The following is a 26,377-nucleotide window of genomic DNA, read 5'->3' as shown; positions in this document are numbered from 1 at the left end:
ATGGGGAGCAGGGGACAGCATAGCATTTTTTCTCATCCTTCAGGTCATAGCTTAAATGTCACTTTTGCCAAGAGAATCCCTTGGTCTAGCCTCAGGGTTCTCAACAGGGGACCATTCCTCACGCCCCAGAGCTATCCAGCCACAAATGTCAGCGGTGCTGAGGCTGAGGAAGCCTGGTTTGAACTGTTTCAAAGAGCTCTTTGTCCAAGTCCTGCTTTTTCCATTGTGGAGCTTACGGTGGTCTGTAATTGTCCGCATGGCTGATTTTAAACAGGGTCTGTGTGTGTAGACAGATGCATACATGCATACTCAGCTGTGTCTGACTCTTTGCAACCCCATGGACTGCAGCCCACCAAGCTCCTCTGTCCATGGGATGTTCCCGGGAATACTGGTGAAAGTTGCCATTTCCTTCTCCAGGGGATCTTCCTGACCCATGGATTGAACCTGTGTCTCCAGCGTCTCCTTCACTGACAGGCAGATTCTTTACTGCTAAGGTACCAGGAAAGTGTGTGTAGATAGACAGATACACAGAAATATACACTATTGTCCATCTGTCTTACTTGGAATCTTAGTCCAAGATGGCAGGGGTCTTTTCTGTCTTGGCCACTGCTGTATGTCCAGGGTCTGGCATGATGGTTTACAGTAGGTGCCCCAAAATGGTTTCTGAGTGAATAGGAACCTATAATGAAGGGAATTTTTTTTCTGTATAGAATTTTGATTCTACATCTCCAATTAATATAGATCTGCCTAATACTCAAAATAGGCTTCTGCTCTACTTCAAATAAACATGATGCTTGTCCAATCAAATCATGTTCAGGGTAAAATGGTGAAGGACCTTATAAGAAGTTTTTATAATGTATACTGAAACTTCACCTAATCCCCCACTGCTGAAAAAGAATGGACACAAAGAATTAGACCATAAACCGAGTATCTAATTTAGAAAATGTAACCGTTTTAATTTTGTCATTGTAAAGAGGTGTGTCTCAACTAGATTGTAACAAAATTACCACAGCTTATTCCAAAAGAAAATTTTAATACAAGAGATTTTAGAAAATTAAACACATTTGTTTAAAAATTCTATTGTGTAAACCTTAACAGAAGAGGGTAGTTAAGATAATACTACGCGTTTCACAGCCCATGTGTGGACTTCTCAGCCTCGCTTACATCCAGACAATAGACTCCAGATTTGCCACCTGTTCCCCTCGAACAGACAGCTCACGGGGACCCACTCATGGGTGACTCCAGCTGGATCACCATGGAGCCTGCAGTCAAAAGAATTTTTCCACCACCAAGTCAGCATCTGATGAGTTAAGCAGTGTGTTTGACCAAATGGTGATGCCAGAGATGGTGCCACTAAGGTTACAGAGGTAAAGACATTCTTTCTAGGATGGATCCCAGGCAATAAGAAGCCCTAATTAGCTCCACCACCCCCTCACCCCTGGAAATGCCCATTCTCCAGCTCATCTCAATGCTAGTTGCAAACGTGCGATCCCCCATCTTCTCTGTCTTCAGTCCCAGATGTGGCAAAGGTCCCCTTGTATGGCCTCCAGCGATGGCAGACAGAATTGCCAGAGGGACGTGGCTTCTCCCCTTGCAGTTCGTGAAGGCAGGGATGGGATCTGAGGGCAAGGGGGGGCATCGTGACAGGTCAGCTAGTGGTCTTCGGTGAGGATGGCAAATCATCCCTATGCCAGAAACAACTGAATCCCTGGACCTTGAAACCCTCGTGAATCTGGCCATTCTTCTGTTCTTCTAGTGGGGTTGCTCATTCTTGCTATAAGCTCACCCATCTTTTAGAAAAACCAGATTTTTTTTTTTTCTTCTTCAGAAATGGATTGAGTAAGTAAGGAAACCCATTCAATGTGGTTGTTAGAATTGAGAACTACCAAAATCAGGCCCATTCCTGGCAACAGGCATGCATGGTAAACAGGATGATCTGAAATGCCGAGATGAACTGAGCCAGGGCGTTTCCACCACTGTGGGCTGGGCAGACAGCTGCTCTGCTCAGAGCGTGGCGATGGGCAGTGCTCCCTGCTCGCTCCTATCTATCCAGCAGCTCAAGTTTTCTTTTAGAAACATGATCAAGACCACGTGTTAGGGAAACAGGAAAAATGAAGGTTTTGGCATAGTAACGTTTGATAAAATATACAGTGCTACACAGCCAATCTGAACAGTAGACACAATGTTAAAGAAACAAAGCGCAATATTTTGAAAAAGGATTGTTGCAAAAGGCCTTGCTCGTGAGCAGACGCCTGCCTGCTGGGGCCACCCAGCTGGGGGTAAGGTCCAGCATGGGTGGCACCATCCGGAGGGGGAGCACTGAGGCAGAGTCAAGACAAGTATTGCCTTTGGGGTAGAAGCTTGAGCGTGGCATGCTCCTTCGAGAAAGCTCTGAGCTCACCTGATGCTTCCGGGCAGGGTCCTTCTCTGATAGGTCTTAGAGGCTGCCCATCCCAGCTCCAGGCTGAGAACACAGGGGTTGTCAGTGACACGCCCAGGTGAGACGCCCCTTCCAGGGGAAGGTGCCTCCCATGCACCGGCGCTGGCGCCAAGCTGCCGGGCTGAGGGATGAAGGATGCTGAAGGTGACTGGCTAGGAGAGGTCTGCTGGGACCGGAGAACGGGCTCTGGCTTCTAGGTGTGGGGCCAGCTGGCGGCTGCACCCCTGTGAAGGTGAGCAGGTGACATGGGGGTTGCTGAGGCCTGGGGCCCTGTGACCGGGCCCTCTGGTGGGTACACTGTCTCATGAGGAAGAGGATGCAAGGCCACCCCGGGCCACAGATCCCAGGGCGCTGGGTGTCAGGAGACAAAAGCAGCACAGCTTCGGATCCCCCGGGCTGGCCGGAGGGTCCAAAACCTGGGGATGAATCCTCGGGCCTCCAGTGCCCGCTGCCTCAGAACTGGCTGCAGCTGTGTTACCAGTCCCGGGATGTAAACAACTTTGATTGCCTCTGTGTTCTGAAAGGCACAACACAGCCTGGCAGTGCTGTCAAATCCAGCGGTTATCAAAGAAGGCATCCCACGGGCCCCGAGCGGGGCCGTGGGTCCTGCCCTGGGTGACCACACCTGGTCCACACACCCTGGCCCACCGCCCCCTCCCTCACTGTTTGCGCCTCTTGCCAGGACTCACAAGATGGTATTCCGTCTCTGCAGCTCCATCAGGCATCCTTCTATGGCCAGGAAGCGCTTAGACGGGCCAGGCTATGGTATTCGCGGCGACCACTGTGGTGTGCAGCAGCCTCTTGGGAAAGCCGCCTCCTCACCCGGGGCCTGACTGTAGAGAGATCTGTGCGGTTTCAGGCCAGGATCCCACAGGGGCTCCGGGAGCAGCGGCTGAGAAAGTGTGCTTCAGGGCGGGGTGCACACCAGCCTAAGCCCTCGCTCCCGGGAGCTCTGGTTTTCTCTGAAGAGGAGGTGTGTCTGCTTTTTCTGTGCTTTCCTTCCGCCTGGGGGAAAAGGAGGGAGCAAGACAAGATGCAGGTGCAGCTGGACCCGGCTGGGCTTCTGTCCCGATCGGGCTGCAGCCGCCCCTGAACAGCCGGCTGGGCTGTGCCCTGGGGACTTGGAGGGGCGCTTCCTGCTCCCAGTGGAGGGGGGCGCCAGAGGGCCAAGGCCTTCTGGAGACAGAAGGGCCCTTCCGTTCCTTTCTGAAGAATGGGGAGTGCTTTCTTAGGTGCCAAAGAATCTTCTGATTTGATCAAGGAGGCAGAAGCCAATGTCAGCTGGTCCTGTGAGTGTGTAGGGCAGGGGGCGCTGTCTTTCACCTGATGGGTCTCGGGGCGGGGAGGCATCCTGCCTTCTGACCTAGATCGGGGTTGATGCACGACGATGACACGGCTTCAGAGGTGGCATTCTGTGCCCAGGTCTCAGCCTGGGCCTCGGGGTTTTGTTCTCTTTCTCCAGGAGCTGGGGGTCTGCCCCTTCTAAATCCATCCCGCAGCCCTGGCAGGGCTATATCATGGCAGAACATTCCGTGTGACTCCAGAGGTAAGGCTTTGAGGAGGAGCTGTGATGCGCACGTCACACGCGTATCTGAGCTGAAACCAGATGGACTGAAGATCGAGGTTTCTGCAGGGTCACAGAAACGGGGGCACAGAGGGCAAGCAGCCTGGAGGGGCCCCCGCAGGGCCCCTCGGAACATGCTTTCTACAACCCGCATTTGGGAGGGCAGGGCAGCTTCCCATGAATAATTAAGCCTTAAACACGGGAAGGCAGAGCTTCTTTCCAAATGCAGCCCGAGAGTGCTCTTGTGTTCCCACTCAGTATCTGTCTGTCGTAGCTCTGGGTGCCCCCCCCTTTTTTTTTTTGGTGTTTTTTCACTCCATGCGCAGAATGTCAAAGCCGCTTCCTGGTGGGGTAGTTGGAGAAGGAGAGGCTAGAAATTGTACTCAGATGTGTTTGGGGTCAGGCGCCAACACAGCCTGGCTGATCAGAATCCTTGGCCCTGGAGAATGTCGGGGCACTGGATCCCTTCTGGGTCTCATGTGAACAGAGCGGAGACACCCTGGGTTCAGATCTGGCTATGCAGCCGTCAGCTGGCCTCAAAGTGACCCCTGTGGAGGGACCCACGTGTGGGGTGGAGCTCTGGGGCAGCTGGAACTTCCAGAGGGTCCTGGAGGCCTGGGTGGAGGAGGGCTCCGCATTCAAGGCAGTGCTGTGGAGCGTGGGAATTCCGACACGGCGCGTGTGCAGTGGACCCCTCGGCACACGAGGGGGAGAGGAACCACGCTGCCTTTCTAGGACACGGCGTCCCTCGGGTCCTCTGACATACACACACTCCCACCTCCATCCACGGAGGACAGCCAGCTCGTGTCGCTCCCCCGGGCCTGGTTAACCAGGTAGAACGTCCCCTCCGAAGTTGCTCCAGCCTCCTCGCGTCCCTGGAGGGCCGTGTGCGAATGTCAGCTCTGACAAGCCTCCCTCTGGTGAGCAGGGGGCACGCGGCACAGCCCCTCCAGGCCGTCCCTTCCAGGGTCTCCACTGCACACTCGATGATGACCCACGCTGCTCACCCAGGCGTGAGCTGAGGCATGCTCAGCCCTCTGCATTTCACACAGTTATGCCGCCTTTTCGTCCTCCTTTGTATCAGCAGCTGAGGGTGGCTCCTGCCCAGGGGTCGGGGAGAGTTCCACGCTTCTGGATGTTAAAACTGTCCAAACAGCTCTGGTCCCACGGGGGCGATCTGACGCTGCTCCTCCTCCTGTTCCCACCTGCTGCTCATGGCAGGGGGATGCTCTCTGAATGGGAGAAGCAGAGGGGTCAACCTTGCGGTGCACCCAGGGCCCTGCTCCCACCGAGAGCATACTGGCTGACAACACATGCACCGTCTTTAGGGGACAATCATGATTTGTTCGGAGTGAGTCATGTTCACATAAGTTCACAGAGAGTCACGCTGAGCTCCACGGAACCCCTAGAGGCCCCCCAGAACCTTCTGGAGTGCTTCCCGGAACCGAGTCTCTCAAAGCCTTGAGGACTCTCCTCTCGGCTTTTGCGGCCAAGGCCACCAACGCCTGGATAGCCCAGGGCTTTCTGGTGCAGGTCACTAGGTTGCTGCTGACGGCTGGCCTGACCAGGTGCACGCGGGCTTCCTACGGGGGCCAGTCCTTCCAGAACCACCCAGAGAGGAGGTAGGAAGTTCTCCAAGAGCCACAGTTCCCCATCCCTAATGGCCCCGCTGCACGAAGGCCACAGGACTGTCTCCCTGGAGCCTGGTGGCAAGAACTAGGGTGTTTACTGACCACTGGTGGGGCGTGCATGGAAAGGATCTAGCCCCCCCCCCAACCCTCTGTGTTCATAGGTTGTAGCAGGCAATTACATTAAATGGGGGGGGGGGGGGAAGTAACAGTCATTCGAATTCCCACGTGGGAAAGAGTTAAGAGTGAGTGAACCTTCTGACCAAATGAGACAGACTTGTGCATCATGACCAGGGGGCTCTGAGCCTGACCCGGTGCCCACCCGCTGGATGGCCTCTGGGCTGGAGGGAGGGGAATGTCTGGCCCTTGAAGCCCCAGGCGGGGCGTGGGGAGAGCAGGGCCCACATCTGTCCAGTGAAGAGCCGCCCTGCTCTCACACGGCCCAGTTTAATCGGGGTGTCATGTGCCCGGTGGGGCAGGTGTGCTCTCTGGGGTTCACCGGTGGGGGTAGGGTGGTCCCTCCGAGGCGGCAGGGGCCAGCTGCCGTGGCCGGGCTGGAGACAGCTGGCGCAGCACGTAAGGCCCGAGTCCAGGGTGCCGTCGAGGTCAGAGGTCACCACTCTGGGGCTCCACGTTGCGCGTCTCCCTGGGGTGACCTCGGGATAGCTTGGGGAAGCGGGAAGCCACTTTGGGCCGGCTGTTCTTGGTTAGCGCTTCTCCAGGAGGGGTGATGTCGCTGTAAGACAGAGTGGGGAGAATCAGGGTAAGTCCGGAGTTCTGAGGGCAAGTGGCCACAGGCAGGGCAGCCGTCAGGGGGAGAGAGGGGAACGGCGGCTGGGCGGTGAGAACGACCTGGAGAAATGAACTTCCTGTCTATCGTGCCCAGCACAGTTGTGGGGCGACAGTTCCGGACCCTCTTTTAAGTCGATGAAAGAAGGTTCTGGTCTTGGCTTTCTTCTCACCATTTTCACTGATCTTCCAGCAAAGGCACATTTCAAAGTCAAAGAGAAAGAATAAAACTGCTTTGGGGATCACTGCATTTAAGTCAAAAGATGCGAAAACCCAGGAGAGGGAATTCCGGTGGAGCTGGTCCTAAAAGAATAATCAGAGGTCTGCCCACGTCTAATTGTGAGGGCGTTTACGAAAGCACTGTGCGAAAGAGCCAAAAATAGGAAACTACTTGTGAGTCCAATGCGAGGGGCTCGCTGGTACTGGATATAAAACCCCTACATCGCAAGACGGCAGCAGCCAGTGAACAAAGGGGTGGTACAGACGTGCGTTTACGGACCAGTGAGGGTATGTGCTTCTGCAGACTTAAAAAATACAACTTAAAAGCTGAGAGTTATGTTTTATTCATCAGGAGTATTTGGACTTCAAGCCAAGAGAGAGCATCTCAAGTGTCCCTGAGAGAACTGCTTGGGGGGGGGCAGGTTATATGTATTAAAAAGTTTTGCAACAAAGGGCAGGTAGTCTGAATGCCAAAAGGTGGTGGTTATTTAAAGAAAACCAGGTATCTCAAGGGATCTAGCGCTTTTCTATGTACGGGATTCCCTGGTGGCTCAGACAGTAAAGCATCTGCCCACAGCGCGGGAGACCCGGGTTCAACCCCTAATTGGGAAGATCCCCTGGAGAAGGAAATGGCAGCCCACTCCAGTACTCTTGCCTAGAAAATTCCATGGATGGAGGAGCTTGGTGGGCTACAGTCCATGGGGTCGCAGAGAGTCGGACACGACTGAGCGACTTCACTTTATGTACGGGAAGATGCGAGTCTGGGCTCACTGAAATGATTCCTTTGATGTGCGCCTCAGCTGTCTGGGGCCAGTGTCTGAGTTTCCTAGGGGCTCACTGTAGGGAGTGCCAGTCTGATGGCTGCGAGATGGTGGGTATTCTTCCTGAGTTTCCTCAGGGGGGGGTCACCATCCATAATCACTGATGCTTATGATAGCCTTTGTTTATTGCTATGGCAGGAAATATTCCCTTTCCCAATTCCAAACCACGCTAAGGCACAGTAGAGAGGGTATACGGGAAACACCTGAAGGACACACTTGTTTACTCCATGAATCTCTGCACCCACGTGGGCCAAGCACTGTGCAAGGCACTAGGGCTACACAAGGAGCGAAATGGATTCTCCCAGGCCCTGTGGAGCTCACAGTCCGAAGGAGGGCCAGAAACATCATGCGCTTGCTCTAAGACTTAGGGTACAAAGCCTGCCTGAGTGGAGGCAGCAGCTGGAGGACTCAAGAAGGTGGGGAGTCCATGGCCTGGTTGCATTTGAGGTGCCCGGTGCCAAGGTCGCCGCTCCAGGCACACAGGGCTGGGGTGGTGAACTTGGCCTTATTTCCCGCAGCTGCTCTAACACATTAGCACACAGTTGCGTGGTTTATTACAACACACTGAGATGTCTTACAGCTCTGGAGGCCAGCAGTCCCCAGTGGGTCTCATGAGGCTATGTCCAAGATGTACCACTTGGAACCAGCAGTGTCCTCGGTAGTGTCTGACTCTCTGCGACCGCATGGACTGTATCCTGCCCGGCGCCTCGGTCCATGGGATTCTCCAGGCAAGCATACTGGAGTGGGTTGCCATTTCCCTTCTCCAGGGGATCTTCCCGACCCAGGAATTGTACCTGCATTAGCTGGTGGGGTCTGGAATTCTCAAGGAGGAGGAAAGGACAAACGTCTTTTTTTCCTCTACATTCCTTAGTCATAGTCACTAATTTTTTCTTTAAGGCCAGAACTGATGATTACACAACAAACAGCTCAGCTTAAACTCTGTACTAAAGATTATATAACAACAATGTATCCTGCTTGAGAACAGTTTCTCCTTTCCTGAAAACCTTCAGATTAATCCTGTTATCTTAGAATGTATCTTATGGGAGTGGGTCTGGTAAGATCTTTACAACCTTGAGACATTCTTTTCATTTATTGTAATAACCAATTAAAAAATTATCTAACTCCCGCGGGGGGAGGGGGGCACTCTCCGCCCCCCTTCTACTGTCTGTGTCAGAAGCTTGCTCTCTCTCATTTCATACTTTAATAAAACTCTGATACACAAAAGCTCTTGAGTGATCAAGCCTGGTCCTGAAGCTCTATCTCCTTTGGAGATCACGAATCTGACATCGTTCACTGTAAGCTATCACTGGGAAGCCCTGGAAGGCTCTAAGGGAGATTCTAAAGGCCAGAAGCTGGCCTTCCCAGCTTCTACAGCCTGCCGGCACTCTAAGGGTCACGTCCCCTGCGCCTCCATCTTCAAGGCCAGCAGGGCAGCCTCTTCAAATCTCTCTGCCCCAACTCTCCTGCCCGGCTGGGTGGTGAGGGCCTGTGGTCCCTGGAGGAGCCGGCTCCTTGCAGGACTGGAGAAAGGCTGGAGTGGGGGACAGTTATGAGGCATGGGGCCAGGACTTTGGTACTTCATTTGGTTTCTCCAAAGGAACCTGCTGTGTGAGGATTAGCAGAGGGGAGAGGGATGGGGGGGTTGCCTGCCCGGGGCTGCCACTCACAGATGGCACCGTGGGAATGAAGAGAAAGTTCACTGCATTTCCTCAGGCAAGTGTCTTGTCAGCTTTGAATGGCTTCTAGGGTAGGATAAATATTCATCCAAAAGAACAGAAATCAGGATCAGGATCTGCTCTCTCTGCACTTCCATGTTCACTTCAGCCTGATTCACGACAGCCAAGATGTGCAATTATTAATAACTTAGATCTCTATGAATGGATTAAAAAAATGAGTTTCATCCATACAAAGAAATATTCAAGCCTTACAAGAAAAAAGGAAATGCTGACATATGTGAGAGTATAGTGTCCTGCTAAATGAAATAAGCCAGTCATAACTAACTGCATGATTCCAAGAACCAAAGGGTGGAAAGTAGAGAGGATGAGGGAGGGGTGAGTAGGGAGTTACTAATCGACAGGCAAAATGTCTCAGTTGAATAAGTTCTAAACTCAAAAAGGACTAAAGATCAGATACTATAAAACTCCCAGAGGAAAACACAGGCAGAATACTTTGACATAAATCACAGCAGTATCTTATCTCCTAGACTAATCAAAATGAAAACAAAAATAAACAAGTGGGACCTAGTGAAACTTAAAAAGGTTTTCTGCACAGCAAAGGAGACCATAAATAAAGCCAAAAGACAACCCACAGAATGCAAGGACATATTTGCAAACAAAGCACCCAACAAGGGACTATCGGCAAAATTTACAAACGGCTCCTGTAGCTCCATGTAATAAAAAACCCAATCAAAAAGTGGGCAGAAGACCTCAGTAGACATTTCCCCAAAGAAGACATACAGATGGCCAAGAGGTACACGAAAAGGTGTTGAATATTGCTAGTTATTAGAGAAATAACAATGAGGTTCACCTCACATTGATCAGAATGGCTAACGTCAAAAACTCCAGGAACAATAAATGCTGGAGAGGGTGGAGAGAGAAGGTAGCCCTCCTACACCATTGGTGGGAATGTAAATTGGTATAATCACAATGGAGAACAGTATGGCGGTGCCTTAAAAATCTAAAAATGGAGCTATCATATGACCCTGCAATCCCATTTCTGGGCATTTATCTGGACAAAACCCTAATTTGAAAAGATACACGCACCGTAATGTTCACTGCAGCCCTGTTTACAACAGCCAAGATAGTGGAAGCAACCTAAATGTCCACTGAGAAAGGAATGGATAAAAACAAGTGTGTGTGTGTGTGTATATAAATAAATACATATAGATACATGTATACATACATTAATGTATATGTTATATAGTAACATGATAAAGATATATGTCTATATATACACATACACACACAATGGGATATTAGCCGTAAAGAATGAAATATTGTGATTTGCAGCAACATGGACAGACCTAGAGATTATCATACTTAGTAGTGAAGGAAGTCAAAGACAAATATCATGTGGTATCACTTACATGTAATCTAAAAAATGATACAAATGAACTCATTTACAAACTGAAACAGAGTCAACAAGTCTTTTTCAACAGACGTGAAAAGCAAACTTACGGTTACCAAAGCGGAAACGTGTTTGGGGGCGGGGGGCAAGTTAGGAATTTAGGATTAAGGGATACACACTACTATATGTAAAATAATCAACAAGGACCTACTGTATAGCACAGGAAACTCTACTCAATATTCTGTAATGACTTATATGGGGAGAGAATCTTTAAAAAAAATGCACATATACCTGAAACTAAAACATCATAAATCAACTATATTCCAAAATAAAATTAAATTTTAAAAAAGATGAGTGAGTTCGAGGTCTGTACAACACTACCTACAGTCAACAGTCCTGTACTTAATTTTTAAACTGGAGTGTAATTGTGTTTCGGTGTTTCTGCTGTAGACAATGTGAATCAGCCACATATGCCCCCTCCTCTTGTGCTCCGCCCACCCCCCCCACCCCCGCCCTGGACCATCACAGCCTGGAGCTGAGCTCCTCAAGGTTACAGAAGCTTACACCTGGGCGGGGGTGGGTGCTGGTGTGTGTGTGTCAACACTGGTCTCTCAATTCCTCATCGTTTACAGCCTTTGTGAGCCACCTGCACTACTGAGATTTAAAGGTGGGGTATGTTTCTCACTTGGCCCCGTCAATAGAAATCAGGCCACCAAGAAGCTCTTTTAACCTCCTGCTGACTATGTTGTTATAATAAAGCGGCCTGGTGACTCTGGGTCTGGGCAGGAGCAGAAACACTGAGCAAGGCAAAATTACATTCCTCATCCATCCGATTCTGTTTTAATGTGGGAGATCTGTCTACTCCCAGGGCTTCTGTGGTGGATCAGTGGTAAAGAATCTGCCTGACAATGCTGGAAACGGTTCGATCCCTGGGTCGGGAAGATCTCTTGGAGGAGGAAATGATAACCCACTCTTGCCTGGAAAATCCCATGGACAGAGGAGCCTGGTGGGCTACAAGTGGTTGTAAAGAGTCGGACAAGGCTGAGCACACGTCTACCCCAATTTTGCAGACAAGAAAAGGGGGGTATGGCCCCATCCCCATCATGAGAATAGATCCTAAAGCTGTATGGAAAAACAGAAACTCCATATTCAAAGACAGAAAACCTAGGTGCCTTCACCTAGACTCCTTAGGACCTTAGAGGAAGATACATCGCCTCCCCAAGACTCAGTTTTCTGATCTGTGAAATGGGTATAATATTGGTTCTTCCTACTGTTCATGTATCATTCAACACATGTGAATTGAGTCTGTTATAAATAGTAATATAACTGGCTCCTTCAAGACCCCAGGATCTCTGAAATAAAATTCAGAGGCACAGGCAAATTCTGGCCAGCAAAATCTTAAGAACTATGATGGCTGAGGCATCAATATATCAAGGGAAGTGGGTATAAGCTTTTATAAAGATTTTACAAATGACAGAAACTCCTTCAAGGGAGTTCCTTGGTGGTCCAGTGGTTGACTCCATACTTTTACTGTAGGGGGTGTGGGTCAGATCCCTGGTTGGGGAACTAAGATCCCACAAGCCGTATGGCATGGCCAAAAAATAAAGAAAAATAATATATCTCCCATTCCTTTTCCAAGCACAGCTCAAGTGTTCCATCTGTCTGTCCTGGGGGCAGGAGACAGAGAAAGAAACCTTCTCTTAAGAGATCAGACTAGGTTTTCTAGAAGAGGAGCCCTAAAATTTACAGAGACACAAGAGACCTGGGATTTGGCAAGGCTGTTTGAAGACAGCTTAAGAAATAAGTGAGCAAACAGGTGGATCCATCGGGGAACAAGGGTGGAAAAATTGTGACCTCCTGTAAAGGAAGATCAAACTACAGTTTCCCTTGAGATAAGGCCAGCCCCTGTACTAAACCCTGGGGATGTCAAGACAACAGTCAGTTTCTACCCTCAAGTTACTCAAAACAGGGGCAAGGGTGGCGGAGGGAGAGGGGGAAATAAATGACGAAATGAAGAATATACACAGCAGTAGACTCAGGGGCTGGGGGGGTCTCTGGAGGGGGGCCTGAGCACTGAGGTAGGGGGGTGTGGGAGGTGAGGAAGGCTCAGTGGAGTAGGGGTGAGGGAAAGGGCTTTCTGGAAGAAAGGAAGAGCGCCAGCAACAGCTCCACAGGGAGCAAGACAGGTGGTGGGGCCTGCAGCTGCCCACGTCTGTGTGGGCCAGGAAGGCCTCCAGATGATGCAGGCACCTCTGGTCTACGTGAGTTCTACAACTACCTTTTCAAAGGTGGGGACCCAGTCAGCCCGTGGCAAGCGATGACTTTTTTGGGGAGCCACGTCACAAGCATCTTAGTTCCTCCACCAGGGACTGAACCTGCACCCTCTGCAGTGGAAGCGCAGAGTCCTAACCACTGGACTGCCAGCGAAGAAGTCCCCAGATGACTTCTTAATGGCAACAAGACTCACCCTCAGGTTGTTGGTTTGCCAACTAAGGACATGATACACATGACCACAATCCAACTATTTGCAATGGCCACTGATATTAACAGTAAACACAGACTCTCAGAATAAAAGCCACTGTTTAAGTGTGATGCCCTTAGGTTAGGGGAGGTCTTACTACTTTGCTTGTGGTTTCTCTCACTTAGAGAACACTCCCTCTGGGACAAATTCCAGACCACACGTGGGACTGTCAGCACCAATGGTCTAGATAATCTTGAGGCTCCTCTGGTACCAGGGTCAGTGATGGTGGAGCACGCCACGTTGGGGATATGATTCTCAGGGCCATGGCCTCTTTATCCTGGAGACCTGGGTCACCCTGCCCAGAGCTGTGATGGGAACATGGAGCCATGTTTCCTGAATACTGCCTTTATCATCTTTGATGCTTTCAACCCCCCACCCCCCACTATTTGCACACCTCCTATATAATACCCAAGATTTTTCTTTACCTCTGTTTTTAGGTTACTTTGGCTTATGCAAAATCATCCATAAACATGGATTTAAGCATACTAATACTAAATCAAAAAAAATTTTCCTATATATCACCACTGGCTCATTTATCATCCCCAATGGTTGTTCTTCAAAATGTGTATTCTTGGTAACATGGGTAAATCTCAAAGGCCTTCTGCTAAATGACAGAAGCTAAACTCAGAGGCTACACCCCACCTGATTCCATTCCTAAGACATTCTGGAAGAGGCAAAAGTATACGGACAGAAGCCACAGCGGCAGGTGCCAGGGACTGGCTACAGATAGGTACTGGGGAGTTCTGGTGGTGATATGACCCTGCATGTCTGCCAAAACTCCCAGAACTATATAATGAAAAGGGGAAATGCTACCACATATAAATTTTACTTCAGTCTTAAGAAGCCTGGCTGAGAAAGGCTGTATTTAAAAATCTCTGCATTTTCCGCATGAAGGAGCACCTTGCATCCACTCTGGGTCTCCCAGGAGACAGTGACCTCACCCCTTTCCACAGCTAAGAAGGGCAGGGACCATGGGGACAGAAACCTGAGACTCTTATCATTTACCAACTGACTGCCTGGATGGCCACTGATGCTCCCTGGGACTGAGATTCCTCACCTGTAAGAAGGGATCGCATCACAGTGAAAAGACAATTCAATCAACAAAAGGGCAAAGGATGTGAATAGCCAATACACAGAGGACCAACAAACACATGAAAAGATGCTCAGCATCCTTATCAGGAAATGTATATCAAGACCACAATAGGAGGGACTTCCCTGGTGGTCCCCGTGGTTAAGAATCCGCCTTCCAGTTTTAGGGGGAAGGTGATCCCTTGTCAGGGAACTAAGATCCCATATGCCTTGAGGCGACTAAGCCTGAGAGCCACAGCTACTGAGCCTGCATGCTTTAGCTAGAAGTCATGCGCTTCCACGAAGACCCCACGAGCCGCAACTAAGACCTGTCTCCGCCAAAAATACACACTTAAAAAAACCCCAACAAAATAAGATGCCACTTCACACCCACTGGGATGGCAACTGTTGAGAAGACAGATGATGATAAGTGCCAGCAAAGATGGGGGGAAAGCAGAACCCGGCCACACTGCCGGTGGGGGACTTTAAACTGTGCAGCTTTGGAAAACAGTCTGGCAATTCTTCAGGTGGTTAAACATAGGATGACCATGTGCCCTGGAGATTCTTCTTGGTGTACACCCCGGAGAAACAAAAACACATCCAAGGAGAAACTAGTACATGAATGCGGAAAACAGCGTCATTCATAACAGCCAGAACTTAGAAATAATTCAAATGTGTTATCAGTGGAATGGATGAACAGAACGTGGTTTATCCACACAATGGAATTTCACTCAGCCATAGGAGGCATGAGTCAATACAGGTGAAGGTGGCAGAATATACCACACACAAAAAGGCCATTCTGCATACTGACTGTTTTGGTGTTAAAGGCACTTGAAAGGAAGTGAATGCAAGGAAACACTCTGACCTTCCCATTTTTCATTAAAGCAGGAGATAGAACTCCCAAGTGAAAGATGTCCTCACCACACCAGAAGGAAAGTCATGTTCTTCTCATTGTTGAGGATGAGAAGTTGAGGTGGAGAGAATTCTGTACAAATAGGTCTTGTTAAAATAACTGTCTTCCTTGGCCCTACTCACATAGCTCAGTTACTTTTCCACAACTGATCCTTTTTGTTCACATAATATAAAATCAGCTCAAGAAACAGCAGGTAGGTTTGGCCAGGCACTTCTCTGAGTCCTCACTTCCTTACTAAGGCTCCCATGTTACATGACCCTTCTACAAACCTGGACAGGCTTCCCCTGTTCTTCCATCTTATGTCGGTTTGATTCAGACAAGGAGATCAAACCAGTCAATCCTAAAGGAAATCAATCCTGAATATCCATCGGAAGGACTGCTGCTGAAGCTACAATACCTTGGCCACCTGATGCGAAGAGCTGGCTCATTAGATAAGACCCTGATGCTGGGAAAGATTGTGGGCAGGAGGAGAAGGGGACAACAGGAGGATGAGATGGTTGGACGGCATTACTGACTCGATGGACATGAGTTTGAGCAAGCTCTGGGAGTTGGTGATGGACGGGGAAGCCTGGTGTGCTGCAGTCCACGGGGTCGCAAAGAGTCAGACACGACTTAGTAACTGAACAGCAACAAAGGTGAAAAACCCCGAGAGAGGAGAGAGAAAACACTGCCTTCTCCATGCGCTACCACATGGATGAGCCTGCAGCTGTGCTCAGTGAAAGATGCCAGATGCAGAAATCTACATTATGATTCTATTTGTATGAAAGTCCAAAACAGGGCAAAGTAAACATGTGTAGTTTCCAGGAGCAAGGAAGGTATGGGCTTTCTCTTCCAAGTGATAAAAATGTACTAAAAACAACAGTGGCAATGGCTGTGTATATGTGTGAATATACTAAAATCTACTAATTAAAAAAATTTAATTATTTGGCTACCTCGGGTCCTAGTCACAGTCTGTGGGATCTTTCAGGGCAGTGCATGGACTCCAGTTGGGGTGCACGGGCTCAGTAGTTGTGACACAGGCTTAGTCACCCCACGGATGTGGGGTTTTAGTTTCCTGACCAAGGACTGAACTGCATCCCCTGCATTGCAGGGTAGATTCTTAACTACTGGACTACCAGGGAAGTCCCCACAAACTATTGATTGTGTACACTTTAAATGGGTGAATTGTATGTGAACTATATTTTAATAACACTGCTTTTAAAATAGCACATGTTAAAAAAACAAAAAAGAAGAGTATTACAGGATCTTCTCTGGCAGGCTGTTGACAGCTGAGGGACGCATTCTGTGCTCAGGTGGCTAGCTTGCCAGAGAGGATGCTTAGTAAATGTCCTCTCTCTTCACCTGCTTCTCAACTCGGCTTTGGCCAACCTCCAGCGTGGCTCACTCTTTCTCGGAGGGAACTGTGCCCAGTCATCACTGAGCCCTATCAACCCTGTGGGGCTGCTGGAGACATTTCTGGGGCTGTGAAGGGTTGGTCCTGGAGGCTCAGTTCCAACCAATGGGCCGGAAACCAGGAAGGCAATGGTGCTGTGGCTTTCTTCCCCAAACCTGCAAGATGCCAGCTGTCCTGAGCTGCAGGGACTCCCCGTCGCAGGGTTGGGGAGCTTTCTGGGGATGCGGCTTCCCCAGGGCTGACACCTTAACACGTGGCCCTCAGCTCAGCTAGAACTGGGCCTTCAGCTGGAAGGCGGTGGACAAACAGCCTCCTGAGGTCTGATAGCTGCCCATGGAGATAGCCCAGACATCCCCAGGGTACCCTCTTCCTCTCCTCTCCTGCGGGGATGGGGGACCAGAGCTGAACCAACGAGCCCCCTCGTCCTGCCTGGTCTCATGTTCCTGAGATGCGTTTGGCATTTATTCGGAAACTCACTCCCAGTGCTGGCCACCATCAAGGCAACGAGGGAGTCCAAGCCTGAGAAAGTGGCCCCTGCCAGAAGCCCTGGAGAGGGGAGGACTGTTCTTTTAATAAGCCTCTGGGGGGCACATTGGCATGGTATTCCCATTCCCAGAACACAGGTGAAATTGATCCGATGGTCTCAACCACTCATCAGTGAAAGTGACCTCAAGGAGAGATTTGATGTTCATTTCACTTAGGAAGTGGCTTTCGGGGGCCGGTCAATACTCCATTTGCTGCTGGGAGCTGCCGTCCGAGCGGCTGTGGCTTCAGCGCTGATGGTCTGATCTTTGGTAACAACTTGAACTGGGGAGGGCACATCTATCATCGGGGGACTGCACACCCCACTTCAGCAAATCCTGTACTACATTCTCAAGATCTTTCTTGCGTGATTTCAGTAGTGCTCTGATGGAATTGCCGCTCTCTGTTGGCAGATTTCTAACATTTCAGCTTTCAGCTCTTCTACTCCAAGTTCTGGCCTTGGGGTTACACACGCACAAGTTAAGAAGGGAAGAAGGAGGGGACACTCACACGGTGATCCAGTGGCTAAGACTCCGTCCGTGCTCCCAATGCAGGAGGCCCGGGCTCCATCCCTGGTCAGGGAACGAGAGCCCACATGTGGCAGCTGAGACCCAGCACAGCCAGATTTTAACAAAGGGCAGGGGGGAGCAGGAGGGTGTAGAGAACCCTCTCATCATTAACAAAAGTTAAAGAGGAGCGACCCCGGCTCACTGTATGGGGAGAAACGGAACCAGCATGCCCAGGTATGAAGAAGGGAACAGAAATAGCCCGTAACCCTGTCCTCCGTGGACGACAGCTGTTTGTGCAAGACTGGGTTCTCCAGGTCACTTTCTATGTGCATTTCTCATAGTGTCTCTTTCAATATAAAAAAAAAATGGTTACTTCCTAGAGAGACCTGCTTTGAAATCTGACATCCTTTTAAATCAAGGCATCCCGCTCACAGAATGCCACAGATGTTGGTGATGTGTCCTGGAAAAGACGGCTGACGTGACCATGTGTAATTCCACCAGGTCCGCTCACGGCGGGCTTGCTGGGAGGCAGGTGCAGGGCTCTGCAGTGTTACTTTACCAAGCTCTCCCTCCCACCAACGCTGGCAGGGAAGGTCTCTTATTTCATATGTGAAAACTCAACAAGCTGCCGTGGAGGGTGGCTTCCTGAGCCGCAGGCACTTGTGTGATGTCGCGGGAGCCCTATGTCACAGAGCAGGACAGAGGTCCAGGCCCGTGTTCTCAGCCCCTGGGCTGCGTGGCAGGTGACGGGGCGGTGTTTGTGGGGGGTGGGGGAGGAGAAGGCTCCAAGTCTCTGGGAAGACTCTACAGTTTGTGAATCTACTCGCCTCGAGTGAGCCTTTTCAAGCTCTAACCACCCCCATCTCTGCATCTTCTCTATAGTCACCCATTTTAAGAAATTTCTTAGTCTTGTTCTAGGCAAAGGCTCTTAATCTACGGTTGCCACTCACAAATGGGGCTGTGGGGTTAAACAGGGCAACCCAGGGGATGCTCTCTGTCAACGCGGGCTCTGGTGGTGGGAGGGGCTGTAGGACGGGTGGAACCTACTTCGAAGGCACAGCTTCTAAAGATCTCCTGATGGAGCCGGGAGCCATGGGACAGAGACGAGACCCAGAGACAGGGGGCTCTGTTTTGGGGCTGGTGCAGCCCCGCCCTGGGAGGAGGATCCTGAGGAAAGAGCTGAAACGGGGCGAGGCAAAGCAGCAGGGTTGGGATGACGCTCCAGGGGTGCTGAAGAGACCGCATCCCTAAGGCTCCATGACCAGTTGGATGGGGGAGTGAGAATGGGTTTCATTTGTGCTTGGAAACCGGACTACGGGGAATGGCTGAGCCTGGGTGGGAGGTGGGGGGGGAGGTACAGAAAGTGACAGGTAGATGGGGGGCAGGCATGTCCCTGGGATAAATTATGCTATTAAAAATGTAAAGATGCATTCGGCCTAGTTTGCCAGGAAGATCACGCAAGTCCACACACATACTGTACTGTCTACCCATGAGCCCAGAGAAGCTAGCTTTCACCCCTCCATGGGACAAACCACGATGGTCTGATCGCTACAGGTGGCCCTGAGGCTAACAGGGCTACTCTTGGTGCCTGGCCGGAGCCTCTGCAGTTACAGCTCCTTTTATCCAGAGTGGGGTGTTACCCAGAGTGGGGGTTCCGGGGCTCCTGATCTGACTCGGCTGACATCTCAAAAGGTCTGTATACGTCATGTCCTAGGTTGGGGATCTTACCCCGAGAGGCTCTTCGGAAAAGGGGCTAGATGATTCTCACTCTTGCCCTCTAGGACCCCTCTCTGAGTCCTTCATGAATCCCCCTCTCTGAATCCCACCACTGACCCCCTCTCAGTCCCCTTCTCACACGTCAGCCAGCATGACATCTCCATGCTAATCACTGCCCATCCCCTCACGGCTGCTCTTCCCCGTCACAAAGTCCGGCCAAACCCCACACTAGTTAGGCCAAGCGGCAGACCGGGGGGGAACGAAAGCCCAGGATGGGGCTACCGGCTGTATCTTCAGTTCATGGCTAACCCACCCAGCCCCGCCCACAGGAGTGACTTTCATTTCTTCCCTCTTCCCAGACTATCCCCGACCCGCCCTGCCTGGCAGTTCACCCAGAAACGGGGTGCTCCGGCTCCTCTCCTCCCCCGACACAGGATCACGCGGCCCTGCTCCTGCTTAAGGCCAACCCCTCCAAGCATCCTGGGCCTGGGTTCTCTCCTCGTCTCTGTCAATAGTGCCTATGTGGGACTTCATCCAGACCCAGGGGATCACACGTGTCTAAGAGATTCCCAGACTTACACGTTAGCCTTGCCTGCCTTTGAGTTCCAGAGTTAATGAACCCAATGGAATTTTTGGCATTTCCACATGGATGTTTGATAGGCATTCCTGTCTTGAATGTGGCCCAAAGGCAAATTCTGATTTTCCCCATCAAATTTCTGCTCCTTCTCTGGCCTTCGCTTTGGTAATTGCTGCAGTTCCCCTACCCTAGCCATTGCGCAAACCAGCACATCGCTTTGGCTTCACCCTTATGTTCCTGACCCAATCCAAGCATGGGCCCTTTGAGCTCCACCTGTAGATACACGTTCAGCGGTCCACTCTGCTCTAACACTGTAGGTCCGGCCACCACCTCTTATCTGGACTCTTAGGACAGATTCCCACATGCTCTCCCTGCTTCCTCTTGATTCCTTGATTCCTCAAAGTCACCCCACCATTTCCCCTCTTGCACGGCTTCCCTCTGCAGTCAGTCAAACCCTTACAACTCGTCCTTACCTCCTCCAGCTGCACTGGGACCCCCTGGATTGCTCGAAAGTCCTCCTCCGAGTCTCACTTAAGTCACCGCCAGTGACTCTGTTTTGATTTCTTTACAGCACCTGTCACTCTCTGAAGTGGCATCTTTATCACCATCATCCCAATGCCTAGAATTGTGCCTGGTCCACTTAACCTTTCAGGCGATGTCCAAGTGGCCTGTAAACGCCAAGCTCATCCCCACCAGACTTGTCCTCCCGGTTGGACAGTGCTTTATCCTCACCCAGAGGAGGTGGCGGCATGCTCCTTGAGAACCCAGGCCTCGGAATCGGAAAGCCCCGGGTTGATACCCGACTCTGTAATGTACCAGCTGAGTGACTGTGAAAAAGTCATTTAATGGCTCAGTGGTTCAATTTGAAAAGACAAGTAATAACCTGTGTTCATGTCTCTCATAGAAAGCAGAGGAGGTGATATCACTTTTATGAGACTGGGAATAAGAAAAATAACAGCCTCCAAAGCATCACCCAGGTCTGTCCCTTCAGGCAGAAGCTACAGTGGTTAGAACAGGAGGGCTGCAGACAGAACACTGGGCTGGGATACAAGCTGGTGTGAACAGACCTAATGCCACATGCAGAAATACGTAAAGACACAGCTGTGACTCCTTTAAACGACAGGTGGGCGGGAGGAGTGCCCAGGCGCGCGTGCCTAGAGTGCGCGCGGGGCTCCACGAACCAAGCAGAAAGGGGCTGCAGGCCAGCAGCACACGGGAAAGGACACCGTGAGCGCTGGACGGCAGAAAAGCGAACAGGCTTTTAGGTTTTTCAGTAATTCTGCTATTTGTTGAAGCCCTACTACGTGCCACGCCGCAGGCAGAGCCCCTGCTCTTGGGGAGGTGTCCTCGGGGGCCCAGGCACCGTCCCCGCTCGCCTGAACCACCCCACCTCCCCTCCCGTGTTCTGCCTCTACTCTCCTCCCGTGAGAGCAATCCAGCAGATCAAACAAGCCTGCTCACAGCACTCTTTTGCTCCAAACCTGCCAGTCTTCTACCTTCCGTGGACACAACGCTCTCCCAGGCATCGCTGACCAGGCAGTCTCCTTCCCCACCCCATCCCCCGCTACAAGGCTCCTCAGCAGAGCAGGACGCACACCTGTCCCAGGGCCTTTGCAGTTATGTTGTCTCTTCATTCCCACAGCAAGGTGGGCTCTTGGCCTGGCTCTCCACCCCCCTCTCCTCCTCCAGGTCTTTCCTCTTCTGGGATGTTCTCAGGGCTGCTTCCCTGCCACCCCCCCACCCCCTACTCCACACCTGCTTGCTGTGTTATGTTGATGAGGGTCTGGTTCCTGGCTGTAACCCAACATGTAGAGAGAGAATGACGCAGGAGTGCTCAGTGACCACGTGGGGAATGAATGGGTCCTGCTGGGGGACCCAGCGCATCCAGAGTCACCCTCGTTAGTCATCAGGAGAACGCAAACCGGCAAAAGGTGAAAGATGGCTATTAGCAAGCTTTGATACAGATGCTGAGAATTGGGTGGGTCGTGGTCACAAATGTACAAACCAGTGGAAGTTTTAAGGAAAGCTGAGGGGGCTGTGAGTTCACACGCGTGCATGTTTACACACACAAATATATACTCGTGCAAACCCTCTGACTCAGGAATGCCACTCCTACAGAGGTACTGGGTGCACGGATGTTCAAGGCAGTGTGGTATCTAATGAGGAAGCGTGGAAACACCCTGCCTGGAGGCAGGAGACACATTAAATTTAAATGCACAATGGCACCTGTGTAAACAGCAGTGCTGCCGTCACAAAGGATGCAACGTGCACCGACAAGAAAACATCTCCATGGTAGGATCATGTGAAAACAACAGGCTACAGAACAAGACAGAATAGGATCCTGTTTTTATGAAAAAATGAACCTCAAAATGCATGTGCACATAAATATGCATCTAAATGCAGAGTCCAGAAGGACGGGCACATCATCTCAACCTCAGATCATCAGGCCCTAGATCCCGATTCCTGACATAAAGCACATACGCAGGTGTGTGTATATACATACACACTCACACACAAAATATACATAGGTTTTCTTTGTTATTTCTAAAAGTGAAGATGTAGGCACTGTGCTACATCTTGCTTCTTCCTCTTAGTGATGCTTCCTGGAGATTTTCTGTATCACTGTACATAGATCAGGGACTTCCCATGTGGCGCAGTGATAATGAATCCACCTGCCGATGCAGGAGACGCAGGTTCGATCCCTGGGTCGGGAAGATCCCCTGGAGAAGGAAATGGCAACCCACTCCAGTATCCTTCCCTGGGAGATCCCATGGACAGAGGAGCCTGGCGGGTTACAGTCCGTGGAGTCACAAAGAGTTGGACAAAACTGTGTACACATGCATGCAAGCATACCTAGATCAGCCCCAGTCAGAGCCTGGCCAACTTCCTCTCCAATGGGGTTGACAGTAAACATTCCAGGCTTCCCAGGCCCTCTGGTCTCTGTGGCAACTACTCAGCTTTGCCTATGAGGCATGCAAGCACCACAGACAGTATGTAAATAAATGGGAGTGGCTATCCCAACAAATCTTTATTTACAAAAACGGGCAGTGGGTGGGACTTGGCTCATGGACCACGGTTTACTGAGTTCTGTTCTAAACTCTCTGTCTGATCCCAGCTGGATCTTATCCATCAATGGCTGCATGGTATCACGGAGGCAGGGCTGACTGGCCCCAAACGCAGGGACCACGAATGGGCTTCCTCCTCTGTGAGCACTTGACAGCAAACAGAAATCAGCCATCTGTTTATCACCCAACACGTTTTGAGCTAAACGCTGGAACAGATTTTGCTTGGCGTCTCCAGTGGCCCCTGAATAGCATCCAGGACACCAAAATGCCAGGCATGGGGACTGCTTTGAGCTGGTTTAGGCAGCTCTGTTTTCTTTTTTTAATTTTATTTGACCACAGGGGGTTTTAGCTGTGTCAGATGGGATCTCTCCTTGTGGTACACGGACTCTTACTCTGGTTGCGGTGTGCTCACTCAGTAGTTGTGGCCCATGGGCTTAGCTGCTCCACGGCATGGGGGAGTCTTAGTTCCCTGACCAGGGATTGAACCTACGTCCCCTGCATTGCAAGGTGGGTTGTTAACCACGGGACCACCAGGGAAGTCCTATGCTCTGTCTTCTTCTCAGAGACATGTGCAGAAGTCGAGAGTGCTGAAGCTGGCTATGGAAGGCCTGGGGTAGGAGAGACCTAGGCTTAGGATGGGGTCCTAGGGCAAGGCCTGAACCCTACTCCAACCCTTCCCAGAGGTATGGGAGAATCCAAAATGACACTAAAACACAGCATCTTGAGGGGGTCTGGACTGTTGAGGGGGCCTCACTTGTAGACACTGAATAGACAGCAATACCAGGATGAGGATGACAATTGTTAAATAAAAGGTCAAAATTTGATCCCAGGATTTTCCATCTGCTGTGTCCTCAAGAAACCACATCACTGAACACAAACCCAGATGCTACAATCAGCAGCTGGCTGTAAGCATTACAGTAAGTTCCAAGACATTCCATGACCTGTTCCTGTTTGCCCCCCCATGCTTAGTCCGTGTCGGAATGCCTGCCCAGATGTCCTGATGTGACCAGCTGTCCCTTCGTCGGAGAACTCTGCCCTGACCCCTTGGCCTGCAGTTAGAATCACCTGTTCACAGTTTTCTTTGCTGCCCTCAGCAGACCAAAAACACCAGGAGAGCGGGCACTCAGCTCTCATATTTTCCGAGGTTTCCCTGGTCACTTGGCCCACTGCACGTCCCTGGAAAACATCAGTTGCCTAGATAAATGCCGGCATCTGTAGAACGCACACCCAGGGCCCTGGCTGGAAACTCAAGGAACTGAGAGAGCGCTGGACGGTGTCAGGTCCATCCTCTGACCAGGGACCCCGCAGCTCTAGCTGGAGCATATAGGACTCACACGGACGGCCTGGGCCGAGCACATCGGCCTGCCAAGTTCATGAGTTCACGGGGCTTAAGGGGAAGTGGTTGTTGCTCAGTAGCTAAGTCATGTTGGACTCTTTGTGACCCCATGGACTGCAGCACACCAGGCTTCCCTGTCCTTCACTATCTCCCAGAGTTTTCTCAAACTCATGTCCACTGAGTCAGTGATGCCATCCAACCATCTCATCCTCTGTCGTCCCCTTCTCCTCCTGCCCTCAACCTTTCCCAGCATCATGGTCTTTTCCAATGAGTCAACTCTTCATATCAAGTGAACAAAGTATTGGAACTCCAGCTTCAGCATCAGTCCTTTCAAGGAGAAGGAGAAGTTCTCCTTCCAAGAAGGAAGGAGAAGTCCTTTCAAGGAGAAGAGACTGATTCAAGCCTACTTTATTGAGAGCTGACAGAAGGCGCCAGACAGAAGTGATTCCCAGAGGGCTTCGCCTTCAAGGCACACAGGTCAGAGGATACACAAGCTGTTACCAACTGTCCCTGCATCCCCATACAAGCCAGGCGGTGACAGCGCTGTCAGAGAAAAGTGCCTCACCTGTCACAGAGATGCAGCAGGAAGGGCCGGTCACAAAGAAGGTGACATCCAGACCGAGCCATGGAAGGCAGGGGATTCAGAAGGCAGCCCGGCAAGGCAGAGAGCAGAATCAAGGGCAGAGGGAAGAGTGGCATATTCGGGTCCCACGGCTGCTGTAACAAGCTGCCTAACAGGCGCTCCCTTTCAACAACATGGATGTGTTTATTCTCTTAGAGCTCTGGGGGCCTGAAGTTCTAGGCATGTCTCACTGGGCTAAGACCAAGGTGTTCCTGCTGGGTTCCTCTGCCAAGTTTCTGATTAACTTTCCCTATCCAAACCTTTACTCCCTTTCTTTTCCGGAATCTGTTCCCCTCAAAACCGAGGTTGTTCAATTGCTTAGTCGTGTCCAACTCTTCGCGACCCCATGGACTGCAGCATGCCAATTTCCCTCATCCTTCACTCTCTCACTCTGGAGTTTGCTCAAACTCATGTCCATTGAGGAAAATCAAAGAAAAGAGGGGACTGAAACCACATATAAAACCCCATGTCCCTGTCCTTTGAAGTCAAGGGCTTTTGCTGTAGTCTCCCGGGCCTCCCCGAGTCTCCAAAGGCTCAAGAGTTAGTGACGGGGCTATGCGGGGACTTCCCGGACCAGGGGTGGTCCAGTGGCTGAAACTCCACATTCCCAGTGCAGGGTTCCCAGGTTCGATCCCTAATCAGGGATCTAGATTGCACATACAGCAACTAAGAGTTCAGATACTGCAATTCAAGAGCCCACGTGCCACAACTAAGACCTGGTGCAGCCAATTTTTTTTTTTTATGATTAGGAAATGTGAAGATGTACAAAGTACAGCTCTGGAGCTGGGAGACTGGTGACCGTGCAGACTGCAAACCAGCCACACAGAGCCACCAAGCTTCCAGTTCCCTGAAAAGTACGAAGGCCTGACACATACTCCGAGGTTCTTTTTATAGGAAGCAGATGCCCCACCAGATGGAAGCTGCTGACTGCAAGCATGCAGTCCATTTTATGGATGAGTCAGTGAAGGCTTCAGGGGAGATCTTCTTCTGGTCCCAGACTTGGTATCTGGTGATGCCGTTGTTGTTGCTTATCTGACTCTTCTGCAACCCCATAGACTATATGTAGCCTACCAGGCCCCTCTGTTCATGGAATTCTCCAGGCAAGAACACTGGAGTGGGTTGCCATTTCCTTCTCCAGAGGATCTTCCTGACCCAGGGATTGAACCTGCATCTCCTACACTGGCAGGCTGATTCTTTACCGCTGAGCCACCAGGGAAGCCCCTGGCGATGCTTCAGGTGGACCAAAGGCAGTTTGACCACTGATCTGTACTCTTCGGCTCTGGCCTCAACCATCCCTGGGGCTGCCTGGCCTGTCAGCCCCCACGACCAGCCCCCAGTAAAGAGTGGCTGCAGAGTCTCTGAAGCGTTTCCCAGCTTGGCCACATTCCACACGTGCTGTCACCCTCTGATGCTGGGGGAGTTCAGAGCATCCGGGCTGAGTCCCTGGCGGAGGATCTTGGAAGCCTGCACTTGGACCGCCCTGGACTCCAGCCCCGTACCTTTCCTGTTTGCTCACCGTGCCCTGTATCCACTCACCAGGATAAATCAGAGCCAAGAGTGCGAGTCTATGCCGGGTCTTTGAGTTTTCCCAGTGGCTCACTGGATCTG

General features: G+C 50.9%; 1 protein-coding gene across 2 annotated transcripts in view; it reads right to left on the bottom strand.

Moving 5' to 3' along the window:
* Nucleotides 1–932: 932 nt before the first annotated feature.
* The window catches only part of SNX29 (sorting nexin 29), a 577,193-nt gene continuing 551,748 nt past the window's right edge, over nucleotides 933–26,377 (bottom strand). For both annotated transcript variants that reach the window (XM_070460803.1, XM_070460804.1), the window contains exon 21: nucleotides 933–6,368. In XM_070460803.1, the coding sequence (XP_070316904.1) occupies nucleotides 6,239–6,368 (130 nt within the window). In that variant the 3' untranslated portion in view covers nucleotides 933–6,238. The remainder of the gene's footprint in view (nucleotides 6,369–26,377) is intronic.

This window comes from Odocoileus virginianus, chromosome 33, assembly GCF_023699985.2.
Source record: "Odocoileus virginianus isolate 20LAN1187 ecotype Illinois chromosome 33, Ovbor_1.2, whole genome shotgun sequence".
NCBI classification, from domain to species: domain Eukaryota; kingdom Metazoa; phylum Chordata; class Mammalia; order Artiodactyla; family Cervidae; genus Odocoileus; species Odocoileus virginianus.
This window is presented reverse-complemented; position numbering and strand designations above follow the sequence as displayed.